The sequence below is a fragment of the Haemaphysalis longicornis genome, unplaced genomic scaffold (assembly GCF_048455015.1).
Source record: "Haemaphysalis longicornis isolate Haplotype H1 unplaced genomic scaffold, Haemaphysalis longicornis Haplotype H1 scaffold_1, whole genome shotgun sequence".
Classification (NCBI taxonomy): Eukaryota; Metazoa; Arthropoda; class Arachnida; order Ixodida; family Ixodidae; genus Haemaphysalis; species Haemaphysalis longicornis.
Window position 1 is genome coordinate 349,616,118 of NW_027526203.1, and position 24,700 is coordinate 349,640,817.

The 24,700-nt window shown below is 45.7% G+C and overlaps 1 protein-coding gene across 2 annotated transcripts in view; it reads right to left on the reverse strand.

Moving 5' to 3' along the window:
- The window catches only part of LOC144154176 (protein fantom-like), a gene marked incomplete in the record, with an annotated part of 72,997 nt that overhangs the window by 20,434 nt on the left and 27,863 nt on the right, over positions 1–24,700 (reverse strand). For both annotated transcript variants that reach the window (XM_077685827.1, XM_077685828.1), the window contains 5 exon segments: positions 6,685–6,810; positions 11,302–11,465; positions 18,448–18,595; positions 19,700–19,794; positions 24,141–24,270. In XM_077685827.1, coding sequence (XP_077541953.1) covers positions 6,685–6,810; positions 11,302–11,465; positions 18,448–18,595; positions 19,700–19,794; positions 24,141–24,270 — 663 coding nt within the window.

Below are 24,700 nucleotides of genomic sequence, written 5' to 3' on the forward strand. Positions count from 1 at the left end.
TGCATTTCGTGCGACGGACAACGCTATCAGTGGGGTATAGAAAGCTTCGATTAAAAAGCTACTTAGTGACTAAACGGTGACTGTGCACTCTACACGAGGCAACGGTAGCTTGCACAGTTCTATGCCTTTTTATTTAACAATGCAAAAAAGGAGTGTATACATATAAATATTTGAAAAAATAAAAATTAGCAAAAGCAATACACACTCCCTACACATTTATATACATTCCTCCTGACCGCTAACATACTACAAGACATGCACATTCATGTTACCAAATAGAGGCTTACACAATGAATATTTACAAAGCAAACGAATTAAATACACATATCAATTGAAAAAAAGATGCTATGCTGTGCGCTAAAATGTACTTTTGAGGTCAGTGTAATAAATTTTTAATGTACCAGTTTAATATTTAGGGAATTCACAATTGTACTACACTCAAACCTCGTTACAACGTAACGGGATATAACAAAATAATGGATATAACGAAGTGAATAAAATTCTCCTTAGAATCTCTATAGAAAACCATACATTTGAAACCTTTTTGTAACAAAGTAAAATTGACCAGTCAATCGATATAACACACTATATTAGTCTCCCAAAAGGCAAAAAGCCCTACCACGGTGCGTTAAGTATTCTGCGGAGTTCGACAACACTCATTCGTCGCGGCTGTTTTAAAACTCCCGCGTCGAGCTCATGGACATGCACCCGAGCAAGCCTGCCTCCTCGCTCAGCCAGCCTGGTGGAGCGAGAAAGTTGGCTCTCTCAAGGCCAATTCCGATGCGGTCACTGCGGGGGAGCTCACCGACGGTGCAGTTTTAGAATAGGGAAACCCGGCTTTTTCACAGAACTGACACAAGCGACGCCGAAGACGCCGTGGTCTACCATGCCCACGCGTCGCGTTAGACGTGCCAACCTTGTCACGGGAAATCAATGCGGTTGACCTTCTACGTTGCTTCTAACGTGGTGGTCACCACCTTAAAGGAATTCTTCCGTTTGCGATGTCCCAAAAGAAGGAGCATCACGGACTTTTTTCTGGCTACGTCTAGCGGAAAATAACATAAGCAGTGTGCGCATTGAGCAAGCAAAATATTTGTGTTCTATTCAATTTACGTCACGTGCGTGGTCGCTTAGCAGTAGTACAGTGGGCCGCGAGGAGGTTTCCTTCTTTGCACGCTTATAGTTGTGCACCCAACTGAGAATACACACAAACTGTTAAAAATTGATTTAACGAAATAATGGATATGATGAAATAATTAAGGCTCCCCTTTAACTTCGTTATAATAAGGTTTGAGTGTATGTGTGTCATATTATTAGAGTACGTGTATGCACAATGGATCATCTGTTTGAATTTTGCACCAATTATTTCTGATTTTCTGGTGTGCCAGTACATTAGAAAAATTTCATTGGTACGGTACGGACGCATTTATATTTCGTAATATATAGCCGCACTGCTAATATCTCTGCTGAAAACTTGATAGAGCGCGAGTACTTATGCGAATGGAGCAAGTGGCTAAGGGAACACGAGTCCCCTAAGAAATCTGAGTGCTTAGGAGAAAGAGATGTTGGTCATACAATCCAGTAAAGCTTGCTAGTGTCAGGATAGTATGAGCCCGATACAAAGGGAAAAGACAATATTCCATTCATCCTTTGATTGATATTGCACCACTGAATATTTGAGACAGAAAATTAGTTTGTCAAATGCTTCATACAAAGCCCTTTCAACTATATATCTGCTGAAGATGAAGAATGTCAAAATCACTATTTTTTTTACAATTAGAGGCGTTCATAAAAAGGAATAATGTCGTTCAATTAGTGACCAGCACCACCAGGATTTCAACTTAATATCGTTTGACCCTTAAAGGAGCCATGCAGACAAAATGCAAGTTTGTTTTATTCGAAAGATATGGTGTTTTATAGTGCCCCCAGTACTTTTCTGGCAGCAAGTGACGCTTAAGTCACTGAGAAATTTAACTTAAGTTAAAATTAAGTTATAAATTTAAGTTAAAATTTTTATTCTCCCACCAAATTGTGAGTTTCATGATGTCTGCCATTACATCACATGCGCGGGTCTTCAAGCGAAGTTCTAGTGAGCTGTTCAGCCTGCAGCGACCTGCGGGGACTTGTTTACCGCCATACTGCTCTGCACTATTACTCACCTTTGCTTTGTTTTTGACCGTATTTGCACCTGGCTTGTTTTTGTTACGGTAGGCAATTGTTTCGTGAAACATGGGATATATGTTCGACAAATAGGGTCGATTGATTTGATTGATTGTAGCGTTTAATGCGCCAACGCAACGCAGGCAATGAGGCGTGCCGTAGTAGAGGGCTCTGGATTAATTTTGACCACCTGGGGATCTTTAACGTGCGCCGAAATGTCGTACACACGGGCGTTTTTGCTTTTCGCCTCCATCAGAAAAGCGGCTGCCGCAGCTGGGAATCGAACCCATGTCCTTGTGCTCAGCAGGACAAATAGGGTCACGTATGACAATGTCGCTCACGGCAATTGGCCAGTGTCATCTGAGACAACCCCAAAGCGCTGCACTGCTGTGTAGCTATAACAAGCATAGTGCGCGTAGTACCAACAGCAGTACACACTGGTACTTCTATGTTTACGTGTACTTTTGTAACTTCCATTATTTCACCCCACCATTCTTACTGCTGCAAAATGAAGGTGCATTACATTTAGGCGAAAATGGCTCATTCTGCAAGCTTATAAGCCCTGCCTAACTCGCGTTTGCTTTTCCCGGCCTCAGCCAATCGCATGGCCATTTCATTTTTTCCTAATTATGTAGCTTACCTGAGCCAAGTTTACATTAAAAGTGGTGTCAGTATGATTCTAACGAGGCAATCTTTTGAATGAGCCAAAATTGTGCATTGTCTGCATGGCCTCTTTAAGCATTTTGCATTTGCAAATAAACCTAACCTTCATGGAGCCGTCTCGGGCTCAGCAGCAGTCTTCAGGTGCCCCTTGACAGGGGGAGCTGCGCTACCCCATCAGTAAAAGAGGGGCAACCATCGCTCCCCCTGCACCCCCTGTTACAATGCCTGCGTAGTATTTGTAGGCTGACCCACAAAGAAGAATTCTGCGGTTGGATGGGCAAGTAAAGCGTCTGTACTTGTACCAAGTGACCACCCTCAGCAAAGTTGTGGTTCCCAGTGGCATGAAGTGGCGGAGTGAATCAGATGGGGTGGCCAGTGATGCCACCGCGTACTGCTGTGAAGCAGAAGAAAGTGTCGGATGGTGGCACGGGCAGCATAGACTGGAGAGGTACGGCGGGCATCGGGGACTCCGGCAGTATGCGGGTAGACCTTATATGAATAGGACCTTCGAGACTGCTTAGCAAATATGGTTTTTCTGTGACTTGGTGTCGTTCCCAAGGACTCAGCAGGGTGTTGGAACCCAATTATCCCACAGTCTAGCGTCAATCTGCAGGAAACGCCCAGCAACACTAAGTTGACTACTGGTGTGAGCTTGTATAATGAAAGAAGCCAATGCCATGCTATGGGATCTCCATGAAGCACAACCTTGGCTCTGACTGTGCACAACTATTTTGTAGCATATGAACTGCTCCAAAGTTTGCTGAGACTATAACCAAAAATTAAGCATCGTGGATATTTTGTCGTGGTTTAGTGTATAGTGTACTGTTTTGATTACACTCTGTGTGTTCGCACCTAAACACATAGGAAAAAGTACGGCCACCACAAGTGTTACAAACTACATTATTTGGGATACCATAAAGCGACGTGTCAATGATCTTAGTTTCTGATTTACCACTCTCCAGAGAATACCCTACATGTACGTGATAGGTGTCGGGCCATTCAATGCTGCAGAAGCTGATTTCAGTAGTACAGCACATTGTGGCACCCCTACTTTTGATCAATGCTGCCACTGCACATGAGAGTAAAGCAAGCAAGTATGTGTACATTTCACTCATTGTGTATTTAATCTGTGTGTTCCTTCAAATAAAGTCAGTTGACAGTGTAGCAGGGACGTTTCATTTTTTTTTGTCGCACTTTATAAACCGTGTCTGCGATATACCCCTCACCCAAACCTAAGCTCTTCTAACCTACAGGGTTATCGACATGTTTGCATAAGTAACAAACCAGCATGGATAAACAGAAATAGCCAGCTCAAGATACAAGCACTTTCCTTGCTGCTTTGTTTCTTTTTTTACCTTCTAACGTTTTCTTGATTTGCAGGCAGAAAGGCTGAAGGTGCTCTGCCACTAAGAAGGGTTGTAGATGAGGGTGTGATTTTTGCCTAGTACCGTATTTACTCGCATAATCGGTGCACTCGCATAATAGGCGCACCCCCAGTTTGGTCGCGAAAAATCTGATTTTTTTTATTTCCGCGCATAATAGGCGCACCCCCAACTTGGCACTGTGATCAGTGCCGATTGCAAGCCGACGCCCCCCCTTCTTAGGTGAAAAAGCACGACGAGTAAGGCCGTCAGGGGGAAAGAAAAAAAGAACACACCAACGGGTGAAAAACAGCTCTTCCGTCAACTACCGACACCCCCTTTAACCGCCGAAGCACGACGACCAGTGAAACTGGCGCGCAGAAAAAAAGGCAAATCAATGAATGAAAAACAGTTCCCGCGAAGCACGACGACCAACTAATACAAGTGGCACGCGGCTAAAACGATCTAACGCGGCCGTAAAAAAAAAAAATAAGGCATCAACGCGGGAAAAATAGTTCTTCCATAAACTATCGATACCCCCCCAAACCACCGCACGCATGTACGCTTATCGCTACCTTCGCTGCGAGACTCTCCGAGGCCCGGCAACTCGACACAAGCGACAGTGCCATCGCCATCAACGCAGAGAAGGAGTTCTCGCCATTTCGCAAGCGGCGTGCGTTTGGTTATCTAGCCACTATTGCGTGTTCCTCAATGGGGAAATATGTGAGTTACACGGCTGGATTTAAATTGAAAGCTGTGCAGTATGCACTGGAGCATGGAAACCGCGCTGCAAGCAGGCATTTCAGTGTTGGAGAGACAAGCATTCGCTACTGGCGGGGTCAGCAGGAAAAGCTTCAGGCCACCAACAAGTCACGACAGGCCTTCCGCGGTGCAAAGTGCGGAAAGTATCCGCAAGTGGAGGAACAACTTGTGCAACACATACGGGACCTCCGACAGGACTGTTGTGCCGTGTCCCTCGACATAGTGCAGACGGAGGCACGCAGAATTGCCCGAGCGCAGGGTATCGCAGCGAAGGACTTCAAGGCAAGCTCCGGATGGACAACGCGCTTCATGCGATGCCATGAACTTACCTTGAGAAGGCGCACGACGTTGTGTCAGTGCTTGCCTTCGGCATACGAGGACAAGATGCTAGATTTTCACCGCTTTGTGATACGGCTCCGGCAGGAAAAAAACTTCATTTTTTCCCAGATTAGGAATGCCGATCAGACCCCCATCTGTTTCGACATGCCGAGGAACACAACGGTGGAGGAGAAAGGTGCACGAAGTGTGCTTGTAAGAACATCTGGCGCAGAAAAGCTCAGATGTACTGTCATGTTGGCAGTAACTGCGGATGGGCACAAACTGCCGCCTTATGTAATATTCAAGAGAAAGACGCTTCCAAAGGGAAATTTCCCTCGAGAAATGCACGTCAGGGTCCAGGAGAAAGGCTGGATGTCCGCGGATGGTGGACTGGATAAAGACTGTCTGGGGTCGGCGGCCGGGCGGCCTGTTGTATCCGGCCATGCTCGTTTTGGACAGTTTTCGCGGGCACCTTGTAGAAGCGGTGCGAGAGAAGCTGAAAGAGTTCCGCACGAATATTGCCGTGATTCCGGGAGGCCTCACGTCGGTACTGCAGCCTTTGGACGTGTCCTTAAATAAGACTTTTAAGGACAACGTTCGAAGGCTATACACCAATTGGATGGCTGCAGGACAGCACCAGCTAACTCCAGGTGGCAAAATTAAGAGGCCGCCTGTGGAAGTGTTGTGCGGGTGGATAGTTGAAGCCTGGCGGGAGATCTCCGATGACGTCGTCAGGAAAAGTTTCAAGAAGACGGGCATCTCAAACGCACTAGATGCGAGTGAGGACGACCTGTTGTGGAGTTCCGACAAAGAGGACGAGTCGCCACCCGGCGGTGATGAGTGCGTTCTGACCGACTCCGACTCGGACTCCGAATAGGGGGAGGAAAGGAGCACATGTACTGGCAAAAAACATGTTTGCTTGAGGGGAAGTGGTCAGCCCCCCATGTCCGGGAGGCTGCGAGCCCGCGCCGATTTCAGTGCTCGTTTTGCCAGGGCTAGTTGTTGCGTGTGAATAAATGTTACGTGTGGGTGCAGTCGACGTCTCTCGCCTGTTCATTAAAAGGTAAGTAGGTAGCTTTTGTTTTACTTTATACTGGATTTATTAGTAAATGATGCGTGGCGACAATGAGAGTCGAAAATTTTTTGGAAATTTTACCCCGCGTAATAGGCGCACCCCGAACTTTCGAGCCGGATTTTTGAAAAAAAAAGTGCGCCTATTATGCGAGTAAATACGGTAAGTAAGTTGGTCTCAATCCCACCTCTAAAACCAAAAAAATTAAAGTGAAGCAAAGACGGATTGATTAACTCTCAGATGCTGCCGGAATTCAGTATCACTTCCCTGATGTACCAGTCCTGCCAAACGTCACCTGTGTACCACACCTGCTCTTTTAAAAGTAGAATGAGAAACATGTGTACTCACACTCAACAAGGGGAAGCACCCTTGCACTGCCTGCCCCATGGCCAGTGGGGACAGGAGCACGGATGCCTTCCCAACGAAGGAGCCAGGCTCAGCGTCCTCTTCGTCAAACACCAGCAGCCCCAAGCTCTGCATACAAGTTTCCACCATACAGTGTAGGTACAAGATACACATTTCTAGAGTTGTTACAAATATACCCTATTTTTACAGCATATGTCTAACCTAAGCTGTGTGCACAGGCTCAAATTGAAGTTTTCATAGTCTGAGGTTTTAATTACCTGCTTTACTGTGAACAACTCTAGGTTCACTCATGTCACAATCTGTACTAACAGTGGCGGAACTAACAAGTGCAGGCCCCATAGAGAGAAGATCAGTTGTATTTTAGAGACCAGAAGGACGAAACTTGTCAAATCTTCCCTGCTGTTTGTTGAGCAATGAAGAATGCTTTTTCTCGCTCAGATATCACGAATTGTAGTACAACTCACTCTCAACAATGCCACGCGATATTGCACAACACAGAACAGGGCAAAATGAATTGTGAAGAAGCCAGTGGCATGGTCCAACCGCAAGCAAGACCGACCACTGACCGCACACAACTGCTGGCCGAACATATGTGCTACACACTGCACAAAGTACCATAGATTTCGTAATTACAACACCATCCTCTTTAAAAACGAATGGGCTACGGCTTAGAAGCCCTACCCCTTTTAATTTTTTTTTTCAATACCATTCCATGATTACTGAAATTGCAATCTTTGGCATAAAAATGATCTGGAGTGCTGACACCGATTTTTCATGTACGTACTTATTTTTTCAACACGTCAAAAGGTGCTTACTACATACAAGTGAAATATCTCCAGCAAACAACTGGCTGAAATAAAAAATTTCTTTATAAGCTCTGAACACAAAGCAATATGGTTTCCACTGGCAATACCTTCCAAAGGCCTTTTTCAACATTGTTTTTGCATGTTTTTTTTTAGCTATTCTTTTTTCATTGTCGCTGGGCTCGCCTCGCTGCATCCTTCACCTCCTAGGAATGCTACCGGCCTGTTCGTATATCATCATCGTCGTCGTCGTCGTCATCATCCGCCTATCTACACCCACTGCAGGGCAAAGGCCTCTCCCATTAATCTCCACTTATCCCGGTCCTGTGCTAACTGTGACCAATTTATCCCCGCAAACTTCTTGATCTCATCTGCCCATCTAACTTTCTGCCACCCCCTTCCACGCTTGCCTTCTCTAGGGATCCACTCTGTTACCCTTAATGACCAACGGTTATCTTGCCTTCGATTACATGCCCTGCCCACGTCCATTTCTTCTTCTTAATTTCTACTAATAAGTCCTTAACACGCGTTTGTTCCCTGACCCACTCCGCTCTCTTCTTGTCCCTTAATGTAACATCTATCATCTTCCATTCAATTGCTCGCTGTGTCGTCCTAAATGTAAGTTGAACCCTTATAGTGAGCCTCCAAGTTTCTGCCCCCTAGGAGAGGACTGGTAAGATGCAGCTGTCATACACTTTCTTCTTCAGGGACAATGGTAGGCTGCCATTCATTACCTGAGAATGCCTGCCGAATGCACTGCACACCATTATCCTTCTAATTATCTCTGCCTCATGGTTGGGATCCGGGGTCACAACTTGGCCTAAGTAGATATATTCGCTTACCACTTTCACTGCCTTGCCACCTATCTCAAATCAATAAGTGTAAGACAGCTGACATACGGAAGTATAATATGGAGAAGGTCGAATATGCTGTAAAAAACGGAGGCAGCCTGAAAGCAGTGAAGAGGCATTTAGGCGTGGGGAAAAATCAGATGTATGCTCTTAAAGACAAGCAAGGCAATGTCATCACAAATAGGGATAAAATAGTCATAGTAGCCGAGGAGTTCTATAGAGATCTGTACAGTAGCCAGGACATCCAGGTTAATGCCGAACCAGAATGTAGTTCAGAGGTGAAATGCACTAAAGTGGCTATTAGTGTTCAGAGGAGATAGACATCCCACCAGTAATGACAGAAGTAAGGAAGGCTTTGAAAGAAATGAAAGGGGGCAAAGGGCCTGGTGAAGATCAGATAACAGCAGACCTCTTGAAGGTTGGCGGGCAAATTGTACTAGTAAAACTGGCAAACCTGTACACGCAATGCCTAATGACCGCGAGTGTACCGGAATCTTGGAAGAACGCGAACATCATCCTAATCCATAAGAAAGATGACATGAAGGACTTGAAAAATTACAGGCCGATCAGCTTACTGTCAGTCGTCTACAAGGTACTTACCAAGGTAACGCTAACCGAATTTCTGCCACCTTAGATTTCAGTCAACCTAAAGAACAAGCAGGGTTCCGTAAAGGTTATTCAACAATGGACCATATTCACACGATCAATCAGGTGATAGAGAAGTGCGCTGAGTATACTGAACCCCTATATATAGCCCTCATAGATTATGAGAAAGCATTTGACTCGGTCGAAACCCTAGCAGTCATTCAGGCATTACGGAACCAGGGGGTAGATGAGCATTATGTAAGAATACTAGAGGATATCTACAATGGGTCCACAGCTACCATCATCCTCCATAAGGAGAGCAGTAAAATACCCTATAAGGAAGGGTGTCAGACAAGGAGACACAATCTCTCCAATGTTATTCGCAGCATGTTTACAAGAAGTATTCAGAACGTTTGATTGGGAACAGGTGGGAGTAAGGGTTAATGGAGAATATCTCAGTAACCTCAGATTTGCTGACGACATTGCCTTGCTAAGAACTCAGGGGACGAATTGCAAAGCATGCTTACCGCACTGGACAAACAGAGCAGAACCATGGGCCTGAAAATTAATATGCAGAAAACTAAAGTAATGATCAATACCCTCGGGACAGCAGTGATTTGAGATAGGTGTTGGTGTATATGCGTGGTCAACCATGATTAGCCGGTACCGAAATCAGCGGTACATCAGACTCAAAAGAAATTTCCATCACCATACACCGCGCAAATGACTCTGACGGGCAGACTAGCAACACTTCACACCACTTCCTGACCAGAACAAGTTTTCCCTATGGCTGGGGTGCACCTGTACCTCTCATGTGCCATCCCGTGTGCCTCCTTCCCCCCATCCTGACTGTGCCGTTATATGCACAATGATGCACGCACTAGGCACACCTTCAGTCAACCATAACCGTGGGGAAGTGGTGGTGTCGTAGTAGGGTGTTTGTCTTTTATCCTGCATGCCCGGATTCTATTCCCACTCAGACCAAAATTTACCAAGTTTTTTTTTTCAAAGCCATTAATTTACTTTGTATGTAAGAACCTCCCTTAGAAAATTAACATCGATACGCGCTTTTTTGTTGTGTTTGTATTTTTTGCACTGTTGGCAATTTTTGGTGCCATCTGACAATGATGATGCCAGATTTTTTTTACTTGTGAGGCCTATCATACTTTCACATTAAAAAAAAATTGCCCTGGTGGCTAGTGGCTCAGGCGTTGGGCTGCTGATCCCAGGGACGCGGGTTCGATTCCCGGCCGTGGCGGCCACTTTTCTGATGGAGGTGAAAAGCAAAAACGCCCGTGCTTTTGAGATTTCGGCACCCGTTAAAGATCCCCAAGTGGTCAAAATTAATCTGGAGCCCTCCACTACGGCGCGCCTCATCGCTGGGAAGCGTCGGCGCATTAAACCTCATTAAAAAAAAAAAAAACGTAAAAAAAAATAACACTGTTCCTTTAGCACGAGTGTGAAATATATCATTCAGCCATCAATAAAGAGCCTGTGAAGGTGGTTCACTGGTCTTTCTATCACAAAATCCCATAAATGGTTTCGGCCAAAGAGGCATGCCTGTCTTCTCAATAATCAGTTGTTATCAGCGTCACTTTTAACAAATACCGTTATTTTCAGCCGTGGATGGGTTGGGGAGCCTTTCTGGATGTGCAAAAGTAATGAGGAAACATAAGGACAGGGGATGGAGGGGATGCAAGCAATCTGCTTTTGTGCCTCTTGAAGTTGCCCACTAACTAACTCTATGAACGTCACTTGTGCATATGACCCTTTTGAAAAGATGTGTTATGCCAAAATGTCAACTTAACACATGCTGAGCATGGAACCAAAAGGATGACACACATTCTTTGTGACAAAAAAAAACTTTTTGCCTCGCCACTAGGGTTTGACGGACAGAAAACGGCATAGATAGAGGTGATAGAAGGCGAGGGGGAAGGTTCACGGATGAGTGAAGATTAAGTGGACCCCTGAAAGTGAAACTGCAGACATCTTGAGAACCAAAAAAATCATTAGTAGCGCGATTGGTCAGTGGGCCCCTGAGTGCATTGTAAGTATATTTTATATAATCTAAGTGTACTATAAACTAAACATTAAAAAGAAAATAGACGATGGTGATTACAGTTCTGGTAATGATAACACGTAATTTATCAATATCATACGTATGTGGTTCCGAGAAATAAAATTCATGGGTGCACATACAAACTACACTGCACAACCAAAATACTCGATCCTTAAAGCTAAGCTTGGCAAGTGTTTATTTTTTTCTTCTTGTGAAAGCATGGCATACTAACAGTCAGCACACCATCGGAGAATAGGAACAAAAAAGGAGAACAGGGCCAAAGGTTGGCAACAAAACCCACCTGGGAGAGAAGCTGCTTATGAAGTTGAGCATCCACTTTAACAGAAAAGGTGTGCACATGGTGAAAATCTACACTGCCCGCAGAAGCAGCAGAAGCAAGGCCAGTCTCTTGTTCCGGGAAGTCACAAAAGTGGTAGCAGCAGTAATATTTCTTCGGCACTTGCCCTGGGAATACAGACCACATCTGTTACATAGCTGGGTTATAAAACTAACATCTTGATAAATTTAAGAAAATTGTTATTCTAGTAGAGTCTCTGGACTTGATTCCAAAGTTCCACAACACGAATGATTGGCCGGGCATGGCACGGTACCCATGTATTTCTTAGGAAGAAAAGCCAGGAAGCCGGCACACACTATGGCACAGGAAGAGACGCACTGCTTGTCAGAATGGCATGCACTGTGTACCACAGCGCACGCACAGTGCTTCCTTTTTAACACCCCTTGAACAACAAGCCAGCTCTCCTTGAAGTGGATTATTTCTGTTCATCAAGCACACGAATCAGGCTACATTCAACAAGTGTAGAGGGCAAGCTAGCTCTGTGTTTCCAGCTTTGTTTTTTCCTACAGTGAAACCTGATTGATAATCTTGGCCTATAAAACCCTGGTGGTGTAAGATTGTAAAAAATGAGTGTTTCATACAGAGGCAGATCCAAAGGGTTGGGTTGGTGGGGGCCCACACCACCACCTTTAAATGCGTTCTATACTACCTCTCCTAAGCATACAGTACAAACCATTGCAACCCCTCCTGACCAAGATTAAAAGTACTTTCCTGCCACTACCCCCCCCCCCCCCCTACCCCTTCTTTAAGAGCTCAGTCACAATTAACCTCTGGGCAAACTTTTATTGAACTCTATACAGACCATACTTATATGAGTTACCCCCACAGTCTCTGCAAAGCATAAAGCTAAACAGCAGCACGGTCCCCATTGTTTTCCTCCGTGGCCCTCAACCTCTACCAGCAGAACGTTAAAATTCATGCCAGCTGCTGAAAGTTCATACTCGCACTATTTTTACTGCGCACTAGCCACAACTGACTGATCACACTTTATGCTGTCAGTTTGCTTTCAGACACTAAAGGCAATGCAAGGGCAGGCAAGCACTGGGCACTAAAGAGCTTTCACACTGTAGCTGCCACTGCTGCAGGGTGTCAAACGGAAACTGAACCTGAACTAAAAACCAGAGCGGAACTGAAATTTCTCACGGAACTGAACCTAAACCCGAAACACTATTTCATTTTAGCACACTGAATTTGCATCAGAACCTAATTGAAAAAAGGTGTGATGGTTACCGGTTCACAACGGAACAGTTTGACATTCCAATCTTAATAATCTGCAGTCAATGTCACTTGGGGCCTTACTTTTTCACGTGCCCTCATCTTCAAATTGCCGACACATTTTTTCCCCTCAGATCAATCGCAACACTGTCAACACACCATTTGTGGTCACGACATGAGGAAAGGGATGCATATCATTACTGAAACGGTATGTTGCTGCTGGTCGTGCGCAAAGGGCAAGTATTCTCAAATGAAATATCACACTCTCAGCGACCTGCATGCAAGATGAAACGACTTTGCGCTTCCAGGCACAGGTCTTGCTGCGACTACACAAGCACTGCCCATCAACTCAACATGATATATAAAATAACGAAAGAGGAATGATTGTTTTATAAAATTATCTTGTGTTATATTTTACATTTACACAGCTTAAGAATCGAAATTTTAAGGTTAAGTTATTTTTAATCATTACACCCTGGTGGCACGGTAAGGGCTGCTTTGCTTTGAAAAGTGCGAAAGGCCAGACAATACCACACAGCACAGGCACTTTCTGCCAATACAATAGCCACCTTTTGCCCATAGCATGTCAGCAAAGGTCACCACCAAAGTTTAATTTATGCTATAAGAGGTTACATGCAGTAGGCCTAAGCACTGAAAAACAAGTGCAATTTGTGGCAGTGACCTCTGCATTTTTAACAGCAAAAGGGTGAAAAAAAGCATCCATCTGGGTGATGTCAGCTACAAATTATTGAAAAACCATGGCAGTTTAAATGGACGTCACATACCAGCCCCTGAGAGTCCAAGCACCTAATTTACTGAGATGCAGAATCAGACACAAGCATTCGAATCCTTCGTGTAAGAACTGTTCAAGCCGGATGATGATGCCATAGTAGTGAATATAGAGCCACAAAAACTTTCAAAGCACACAAAAAGGCATGCCCAGCCACACAATTTCGCCAATGTTTCTTTGTGCAGCATTATTGCAGCATTAATGAAGGTGGGAATCTCTTCTTTCCTCTCTGTAGTCTGGTAGATGGTAATCAGAGATCAGGGTTGGATTTGGATTAGTCAACTTGCCCCACCCACCTGTTCCTTGGAGGCCTGTCTGCTTCAGCTGTAATTACTGTGGCATAGGATCTTTTGACAAAAGCTATGCATGCAGTAGAATTTTTACGAAATATTTTAAAGCATGCTTCAAAGATGAAACTAAATGCCAGTATGCAGCTATAAATCACTTGCCTATGTAAATCATGCCTGCTTAGCCATAACCAGTGCTTTCTATAAACAGAAGACAATTCATTAACCGTTTCACTGTTGGGTGTTTCTGGCCATGACGCACCCCCAGTGTCGGCTTGGTTTCCAGGATATCACGGAAGGAGCATAGTGATTTATTTGACTATGATAGCGTCGAGAATGTAACGCGTCGAAAGGAAAGAGTGCGGGTAAGAAACCGCCTTTCTTCCACACATTTTCAGTTTGCCGTGCATGCTTCCGGGACGACGACTCCACCAGTTCAACATCAGATTCTGACGCTGTAGAACTCGCACCCCATCCTCGGATGAGAAACTCTCAGAATGCGAATCTGAGCTCGGCTCGTATTCGGATCAGCATCAAAGAACCATTGCTCCTGTCCGCAGTCGAAGGCCCCGCGCGGTCACCCATTCAAAAGCAACCTGGGCGAACCTGGTGCGCCACAGCAGACACGGGAACAGATAAAAAAAAAAAAAAAAAAAAAAAAAAAAACACCTAGAAACTCGTTGGGGATGGCACAACAACCCTTGCACCTGTAATTTCACGCGTGCCGCATGGTCACTCATCCAGACAGAGTACAGCGCGTGGAGCGACCAAGCCCCCCAGCAACAAAGGGTGGGCACAGTCGCTCTGTACTTTTCAAAATACTGTTTAAGAGAGCTTGCAAGTGAAAATACGAGCTACTAGAAAGATTTGACAGAAGCACGAACAGTGCAGGCGCGCCGGCTTTGCGTCCCGGCACGAATTTTTGAACGTACAATGGAGAACGTACCGGTACGTCAGTGACACTGCGGAGGGGAAATGCGAAAACGTACCGGTACGTCAGTGACAGTGAAAGGGTTAAAGGGGTCCTGAAATGCCTTCCGCCGATGCATGAATGTACACGTAACCAAAAAAAGCAATGTATTAGCAATCTCCTCCTGCAAGAATTTTGTTAAAGCGATGAGTATTAGCTGAGAAATCGTAAATCAAAAACCGCGCATTATCGTCGCGCCGTATTTCCTCCTCCTTTCAACCGTTTCTTCGCTGTTGGCCTCCCCTCCCATGATGCTCCGCTCCTCAGCGGTGACGTACTTCCGCTATTGCGCTCCCACAGACTGCCGTCTGCTACGGGCCAGCTCTTTCGGCTTTTTCATCTTTGTTGACACCATGGACACTCCTCTAAAGGCTGGAAAAGCGAACGAAAGACCTGGACGCATGTGTGCGGCCTGGCCTTGCCCTTTCGCGGTGTACGTAGCTGTAGTTGGTATCGGCGGCGGACTCGCAGCCGCGCGGGGAGAATCGTGCGCTCGTTCCCTTTGGTGCACCGCGCTCTGTTTATCCAAAAAGCGCGGTCTCAGATGTGGCCCCGCTGGTGCCGGGTCTTATTTGGCGGCGGCTGTAATTCCTACTGCCGGCGGCATGTGAAAAAAGACATTTTAAACCGACACAGAACCCGTGCACAAAACGCGCCGGATCGGATCGCTTTATCAGCGGCGATGAACGGGAAGGCGCAGAGCAAACCAACGCCGCACTCGATCAGCGAGAACCCGCGTTCTGACAAGCTGCACCCATGTGTTGCATTCAACAGTGACGGGAAAGCGTTTGTTTGCACTTGTTTGGATAGTCGTGAAATGTCCAAGCACTCCAGCACTCCTCTAGCAGATCAGCCGGCGAGACATTTCGGAAAACATTTGACAGATGGCGCCGTATACATTAGTGTGTCGCTACGCAAAACTGATGAGACGCTCTACTAAAACTCCCCTCGCGGTGTTTACATAGCGTAAAAATTTAGCGTTTAGCGTATGCAAAGGCCACAAACGCTGTACCAAAACTTTATTAGCAGCAAAACGGCGTGCGTATGTGAGGTCGCTTGCGTTTACAAAGCTGCACGCCGAGCGCGTACCGTATTTACACGATTGTAGGTCGACCCTTTTTTTCAAATATGACAATCCAATGTTGGGGGGTCGACTTAGAATCGAAATGGAACCGTTTACCGCTAGTAACGGCAAGAGAAACGAGAAATCGGGGGTGCTACGAGTTGGGGACAGCTTTGCACCCTCTTTCCCATGGTTATGGTCTGAAGTGTGAACCGCATGGGGCGTTTTGTGCTCGCGAAAATGCGCCGCGCTGACACTGCCGCGAATGCCACCCGCGCGCGCTACGCGATCGGCGGCGGCAACATGGCGGCGTCACCAGCCGCGAAGAGGTGCGCGTAGCTTCAGCGACCGCTTCTAACCGCACTTTAAGATATCACTGAAGGCACAAACAAAGGCGTTTGAGCAGGAAAGGAGAAATGTGGTCCAAAACGACACTAGCATCATCCGCGCCGCCACCGTGGTAAGCCTAAACATCTCCGGCGGCGCCAGCCAGCTGTCCCGACTCCCGAGCGCTTTCAAACTGCCGGCATGAAGAGGCCGCCTCCCCAATGGGAGGCGCGCTCTTCGTCAGGCTTCTCCCACTGCCGCGCTCGTCACGCGTAATACCGTAATACCGAGGTAAAACCAGTAGAAGCTGCCGCGCGCGCGCGGAATCGTTGACGCGGGCGTCGCCGCGCACGAATCGCGTGCAAAAATGCGTCAAGAAGCGTTTTATTCGTCTCTAATAAACAAAATGAGTATTAGCAAATCCCTTGATTCAATGCGCGGCGCTAACGTAGCCCAAATCATATCAGATTGTTCAGTACACTTCCGAACGCGATGGTGGGAGGTTAGTCGCTCAAAAGAACTCGCGAGCGGCCGCTTCCGTCAGCCGCCATGTTTGTTTTGGTATCGCGCGGCAGTGGCGGCAGTGGCCGCTGCCGGTTGCTTCGATGGGTGTCATCTCGCAGCGAATGTTTTTTCCCGCTCAACCCACGGCGCATGGTTATTCCGGGTGCCTATACAAAAGCTTTTCTTTTTTAACAAATACCGCGCATACCGCGAGCGCACCACTCTTGTTGAGCCGCCGTGTGGGTCGACGGAAAAGCTTCTCTTTGTGATACGATTTTCTAAGCGGCGCTGGCATTTTTTTTTTTTTTTTTTCTGAGAGGTGCCATTTTTTGGGGGTCGACCTACATTCGAGTCGACTTACAATCGTGTAAATACGGTACGTTTCAAACCTAGTGACATCGTTTAAATACACTGGCAAGCACAGTTTAACGTAGTCAAATATCAACCGTATGCTCAGGCGACAAGCAAGAGCTTATTTTATGTGGGACGGAGATTGCGCATAAAGGCCCGTTCGCACTTGTGACGAAAGCGAGCGAAAGCGACAGAAATTCCGTCGCTTGGTCGCGCGACGATCGTTTTTGTCGAATGGTCAGGACAAATTTTCGTCGCGTGACAGAATTCCCGTGGCTTTCGCTCGCTTTCGTCGCAAGCGGGAATGGAGAGTTCATATGGTTCAGCCGCTGCCGTCTGCTACGCAGCTAGGAGGTAACCGCGCGATCTGCTCGGGCCGGACGAACGTGCATACTCCCGCATGGCAGCGCCCCAAGTGGCAGCCGGCCGCGTACATCGCTCCTGGCGCCGGCCTGGAGCCCGCCCTCGGCACACTAGCCAGTATACTTCAGGCACTATAATGGAGGAAAGATTTTTTGCTTCCGATGAACCAAGTTCTTTGCCCCTGTATTTTTAAATGCGTGAAGTGGTTAGCACGTCGTCCTCACGCATCTCTGTATCGTTGTAGCATCGCTGACTGTCCGAACGAAGCTTGCAGCTAAGCCAATGCAGCGACCGAAGCTGTGTGTGTGTGTGTGCATCGCCTCCTGTGTGTTGTGGACGCCTTTGTTTCGCGATGAAATGCGACGTTGTGCTTCTGCGGGTGGATAGTTCTTCCCATGGTCTGGATAACCTTTCTCGAGCGACGTACGACTCAACCTCGCATGGGGTATGTGCAGGGTGCGTGGCTAAAAGCCATCGGCTTGTGCGCCAGAGTTAAGTGACTTGCTGTTCGTCCCCGCAAACCGCGTGCGAGGTGAGTACCGAATTTACGACGGGCAGGAGGCAACCCATCCTCTGTCAATCGTGGTTCGGACTTTCAACGCATGTTGTGACGTTGTGTTCGTTAGAAACGCATCTCTGGATTGTTTTGAAGTTGAATAAAATGTATGCGTCAAACCCGGGCATTCGGCTCAGGGCGTTCTCTGCGATTGCGCGAAAGAAGTGCCACGGGGCTTGAACGCTTTCTTTATGGAACGTACTCAGGTAAGACAATATCCATGTCGTGTTATGGCCGTGTTGCATTCAATGCAAACGGTTAAGCGTTTGTTTTACACTTGTTTCGTTTGTCGTAAAATGCCCAAGCACTCCGGCACTCCGCTGGCAGATCAGCCGGCGAGCCGACGCTGAGCAGACGACTCATCTCTTTGCCGGAAGTGCGTGAAAAAGCCGCCCAATAGCAGGATGTCTAGCTCATGACGAACATCTGGGAATCGATGATGTAGACATGTGAAGATGGCGGCGTCCAAAAACACGAAGGAAAGGGTGAGAAAAAAACGACAAACTTTGTAACAAAAGTGTGAGCTTTCCGCTGCACGTAAAAGAGTAATACTTGGCACAGAGGGCGTTGACGACCCAATCTAACGGTTGCGCTAGTTCATTTAATGTGCTCAAAATGCCTTTCAGGGCCCCTTTAAAACATTAACATTGTAAGCAACCATACCTTGCTTCGAAGGAATCCCCAGGCATCGGCCAATGTTGACTCTGAGACCACTGTACAATCCATTTGTCGGCTCTCCATTTTGCCTTTTGCTTTGATGTTCAGGCGTAGAATGAAGTGGCCCTTTAGGTGGGGAAGTTGGCACTGAAAACTGAAGACAGTAATGTTGGAACATTGTTGGCGGTAAACATAGGAGGGCGTGCAGTCCCATGCTATATACACAAATCCAACACGCACGAAGTTCTGCATTCTTTTAGCAAACTTTTTGGCATGAACATTGAGCAAACTTTGACTGACCTCTTACATTACTTGTGAAAGCAAATAATTCAGGATCTAAGCAGAACCTTTATTTTAAAATATCCCACTTCAATTGAACCCCAGACAGTACGACTTTCAAGGAACCGCACGAAAGCGTCATATAGCCGAGGTGTTGTACGATAGGGGTACAGGTAAATTCCACCCTAGTAGATGGTCTCATGCGACAAGTGGGCTAAGAACTTATTTAAATTACTATATTGAGTGCACTCTTGCATAATTTGTGAACCCCTAACTAAAATCCCAAGTTTCTAAAAAGAAAAAAAAAAAAATTGGCGCAGCTTGCACCAGTGGTGCAAGGCTGGAGAAACAGCAAAGTTGGAGGTCAACCTAGCTTCTCCCCACACTGAACTTATTATACATAGTGTGTTTCAACTGGTGCATGTTTATATAAGCTCTGCTTCGGAAAACGACAAGTTCAAAGACTGGATACTACTGCAGCTGATCCCTTGTCTTTGTCGCAGATGGAGTGCTTTGCCATGTTATTCTACCAGCTAGCCCCTTCCATCACTGCAATTCCTCAGAGTCCTAGAGAACGCATAAAAACAGCATGACTTTCCTTTAAAATAACTAAAGGTACCCCACAGAAATGTTGCAACTTTTTCGGTCATCATCGTCATCATCATCCATGTCAACTGCCTCCCCCATTCACTTCCAACTGCCTCGGTCTTGTAGTGGTCCAGTTCACCCATGAGTTTACTCATTTTGTCCCTCCCTTGAGTTAATGGTCCACCTGGTTAATGGTCATTGTCCTTCCGCAGCTCCTAGTTCCGCCCCTTTCAGTATTCACTGTGCCACACTGGAGGCCCACCGGTCGTCCTTTCATCTCACTACATGCCCAGCCTAAGCCTGCTATGGTGTCTTCCCCCTAAGTCTATTCCCTGATCCCAGATGCTCACTTCCTGTTCCAAAGCGTTAATCCTATTTAAAAGGCACTTACGCTCAGAAATTTCTCAGCTGGACCTGGAGCCGGCAAGAAGCGAACCCAACAGCTCAGTGTCCCAACAAAATGCTTGTGTTGCCCATCTTGGATCCCTAAAAGAAAAAAGACAATGGTAACAGGATTTAAAGGGGTCTTGAAAGGCATTCAGTGCACACTAAATGATCAAGTGCAGTCGTTAGGTTGGGTGCTCAACACCATCTGTGCCAAGTAAGCTCCTTTACATGCAATGGAAAGTTCACAATTTTGTTGCAAAGTTTGTAGCTGCTTTCCCACCCTTTCCTGTGTGTTTTTGGACACTGCCATTTAAACGCATGTACTTCATCGATTCTCCCATGTGCGTCACGAAGCAAAGATCCTGCTACTGGACGGCTTTATCTCACACTTCTGGCAAAGAGAAGCGTCGTCTTCTCAGGGCCAGCGGGTTGCTGCGGCACCTTTGGTTATTTAGCGCTTCCTGCAGCAAGCTTACGTGCTACTATGTTTGTCTATATTTACCTCGTTTACTGTATTACCACGCTTCTCGTTAAGGTGTGCTCACACTAGGCTGGTATGACAATGACACCACGGTGACGCGACTTCAGAGTAGGCAGACCGCGTTGTCACACGACGCCGACGGTGACACAAACACGTCGGCCAATCTAAAGTCCACATAGTGTGACTGGCTGACCGACCAAAGGTGCAGGTGAAACCGGTCGGCCAACAGATAGTGAGGAATCAAATGAGAAGCGAAAATTGTACCCTGACAACATTCGTGCTGTAATGCATACCGCTCTGTTTTGTTCGTTTCAAGGGTCTAATAAATTTAGTAAGGTCCACGAAGCCCATGCAACTCAACACTAGCACTAATGCGATCAGTATTCTGGCTTATGACACTTTGGACGTGCGTATCACCGACTGATTCGGTTCCCCGGAGCTGCAAACTGCATATGCATGTGCAACCGGCATACTTCTAGAATATATAAGGTTAAGGTGCAGAAAAAGAGTTACGGAAGGTCACTTAGGTAATAAGTAGAGGACGGATTTTTAGGCATTAAAAAAGCAGATTTTAGGTGCCTAAAATTGGCAGGCACAACAACGTTTTAGGCCTCCAACGTCGTAAATATAGGCACCATAAATTTTTACATAAATGTAAATAATTTCAAAGCAAGATGTGTGCGGCCAGTATCTGCGATAATTAAAGCAAAAATGTTATTCTTTATGATGGCACAAAGATGCCAACAGCTGAACATAGCCGTTCAATTGTCCCATAAAATAGCTGGACTAATGACGATGCATTGGCCGAATTCAAGAAGCGCACTGCTCACATTCGTGCTCAATGGTCCCTATCGCTTGCTTGATTATCGCATATAGTGAAACAGGCATGAAAAAGAATACTTGAGAGCTGGAAATACTGAATAAAGAAGTGCTACTTTAAATATGCCTGATGCAATTTGATTATGACACCACAAAAAGAGACACAAATAATAAACTTGAGACAAAGATTTATCAAGAAATTAACATGTTCTTACAAACGGCTGTTAGCTACACCTCGAGCAATTTTCTGATATACATTGATATTATCCGAATTGTTCAGGCAAGATGTCCCAACACGGCCAAATAAACGTCCACATTTAAAGAGCATTTTCAAACGGTGCTTAGCAGCCGAACAGTGCTTTGATGAAAAAGTGCGTCGGCAATGTGAATTTTAAGCGTAAGGAAAAGCAACTGCGCAGTGACGTTTTGCCGTTGCCTTTTCAATATAGGAATGATCTGCTAACAAAGGTGTGTTCGATACTCAGCCGTTGAATTAAAAATAGAGCTGGATTTGAGTATGCTTCTACAAACGAGGCTGCAACTGCACGTTTGAAGAAATCTGTTTGGAGAGCATGTGGAATGTGGCCTAAGAGTCACTGTTATAATTGTGGAAACAATAGCAACTACCACCATCCCAAGATTTTTGGATTCAAAATTGTGCCTCTTGTCACTGCATCTTATCTACTGCCGCTAGTGGTTGTTTTCTGGGAGTTTGTTGAACTAGAGGACTAAGTCGAACCCAATAGAATTCCGAACAGACAATGCTAGTTTCTGGGTAACAAGAATAACTATCTCAAACTAGACTCAAAAACGAAAGTTGAGTCTAAATAGTGTTCATATAGGTACCGATTTTGAAAATTGGCATTTATAGGCATGTATAGGCACTTAGGCAGAAATGCCAAAATATTCAATTATAGGCACTATAAAACCATCATAAAAGCCCTTCTTAACCTCTAATTCATGCTCATATATCAAAAGGGCGCAATAGGAGCGTAAGGAACAAAATAGGTATTTGCCTAAAATCTGGTCTCTAGTAATAAGGAATCAGTATCGGTTGAAGCTTTTAGAGTAAAGCGTAAAACAAAAGTACTGCAAGCACTATTCCCACAGTGCGAAATCACAGTTGCAGCAGTGCACACATTTGCGATTGCTTTCTTTGCCCATAGCAATGCAGTTGCTGGGTATCAGCTACAGTGGGGGCTTCGGGAACCTTACTGCGCAAGCGTTATTCTAGAAATGTTCAGTTTACCAGCGAGAAATTCTTTAAACCAAGTAGGAAACATTGACATGAGACACAAAGGGTTGGCGTCCATCTAGCCTAAGGTTGTATCGACCAATGACCCTCCTCTGTAGCCGTGGCACAGTGGTCTCAAGCATTGTGTGCACTACATCAACGTTGCGGGTTCAAATCCCAACAGGATCATAGATTTTTTTTATTTCTGGGTGGTTTTACGTGGCATGGCTTGCGTATCCTATTCGCGAATTCAAAACAAAACTTTTTGATTGAACTGTAGAACCACCATTTCAAATGTCCATACATCCTTTAAGTCATTGGCATGATTTGTTCAGTTTTGAACTCGTGCTCCGTATTAGAAAAAGCCAATTGTACTTTCAGAAGAAGGAATACTGATGTGTACTTTGCAAAATTGGTATGTCTTTACACAGAGTAAACACAGTTTCCTTCCATCCACTTAAACAAGGCGCAAGGCAGGCTTTGGTGGGGGGAGCGTAGGGCCACGGCCGGTAATCAAATGCACCCCTTATCGCGACAGGCAGAGCTGACAACGTAAAGCAATGAATGAACAGCCTTTACAGAGAAAAAATGCCTCTAGGTCATCAAAGGAAAGAGTGATGGCGGAATAATTGTTTTTACAATCATATGCAGGGTCGAACAAAGGGGCAGGCGCGGCCCCAAAACCCACACTACTCTTCTGAGACCGCTTGCAATATCGGTTATGGTGTACTTGTCTAATTGATAAACGCAGTGTCGCGTAGAAGCTTCCGGGAAAGTAAGGAATGGGGGAGGAGCGATCCAAGGCACGATGCAAGGAATGATTCCAGGGGCCAGCAGTAACACTTTGCATAGTTGGGCCTTTAGCATTGATCAAAAAGTACAATAAAACAACTGTCGAAAATACCTAAAATGCATTAGTATGCACCGTTCAATGAGAAGCATTTTAGACGTAGGGTGCACAGCCATCCCCAGTGCAAATCCAGCATAGCATGAAGAGAAAAATTCTGCCCAGTTGCACCAGTGCATGATAATAAATGTGTGTGGTCTGCACAGCTTTACCAGTGCTGCGATGTCCATCATCATTAGTGCCATTTCGCAAAAGCTTTATATGGAAGAAAGTGTGTGTGTGTGTGCGTGCGTGCATGCGTCTGTGTGTATGTGTGGCTACCACTCTACTACCACCTTCAAGCGTAAGATACAGTTGTAAGTAAATATAAATATCCCACCAGAAAGTGAACACAGTCGCCCAGATAGCCAAATTGGTAAGGCATTCGAGATCAAATCGGAAGACTTGGGCTCAGTCCCCACTCTGGATGCGGTTTTCTTCCTTTCTTTCTTAGGTAAATTTAAAAATGTTAACTTCACTAACCGTAGTAAAAAAAAGCTTAACCATGCTCCTATGCCTCCTTTGGAATTGGGGGAGAGAGAGAGAGAGAGAGAGAGAGAGAGAGAGAGAGAGAGAGAGAGAGAGAGAGAGAGAGAGAGAGAGAGAGAGAGAGAGAGAGAGAGAGAGAGAGAGAGAGAGAGAGAGAGAGAGAGAGAGAGAGAGAGAGAGAGAGAGAGAGAGAGAGAGAGAGAGAGAGAGAGAGACCACGATTGTTGCCAACGTTTCAGCAAAAAGACTTGCCTAAAAGACAATAAAACAAAACATCAAAATGCCAAATTTTTTACAATACATGGTCAGTAAGCAATGGCACGTTTTTTTTTTTTTTTCCCTCTGCAAAATACTGCGAGATGCTGAGAAGTAACACCGAAATGCAAAACGCCAGCCATCACCAGCACTGCCTGTCTAGCTGTTGTGTTGAGGCCTTTGTGGCCCGTACAGAATCCCTCAGCTCTGCCTCTCCTGTCGGACAGATGGTCTCGGTTGTGTTCGCTTGTCCGTAAGAGCAAAGCCAAATCCCAACTTGCCAACAAGCGCTGCCTGGGCGTGGCAGCATTGGAACGGCTGCTGTAGTGCTGGTCTCAGGGGGATCTGGCAGACTCCCACACTACGAACTCTGGGGCCTTGCATCTCCTGAATTTGGACTTGTACAGGTTCCTGCAAAGCCCCAAAATGATCAGAAGAGCCAGAGAGGCAAAGACTACTGAAGCCTCAAGACCCTCTATCCGCCAGTGAGGTAAAAATACAAGGGAGGGAGAGCAAGCACTTCTAAATTTTTAAATTTTTTTTACATCTGGTTGGATTAAGATTTGCATGATGCACTGTACCAATAAGAGTGGTTGCAACAGTATGTCAAGCAGTCAATAATACATGCTTCCTGCAGATGCACAGAATGGCAACAGTTTTTGGGTAGGCTTCAGCAAATTTCCTAAATTTTCAAAAAATGAAGCCATGCTCTTAGCTCAGTTAAGTTTTTTCACACACACATGTTGCAAAAAAATTTTAGGATGGGATTTTCAAGGGCACATATTCATGTTTAATATTTTGCTCCTAATAGTTCAAGCTTATAATTTTTGGATGGGCTCCA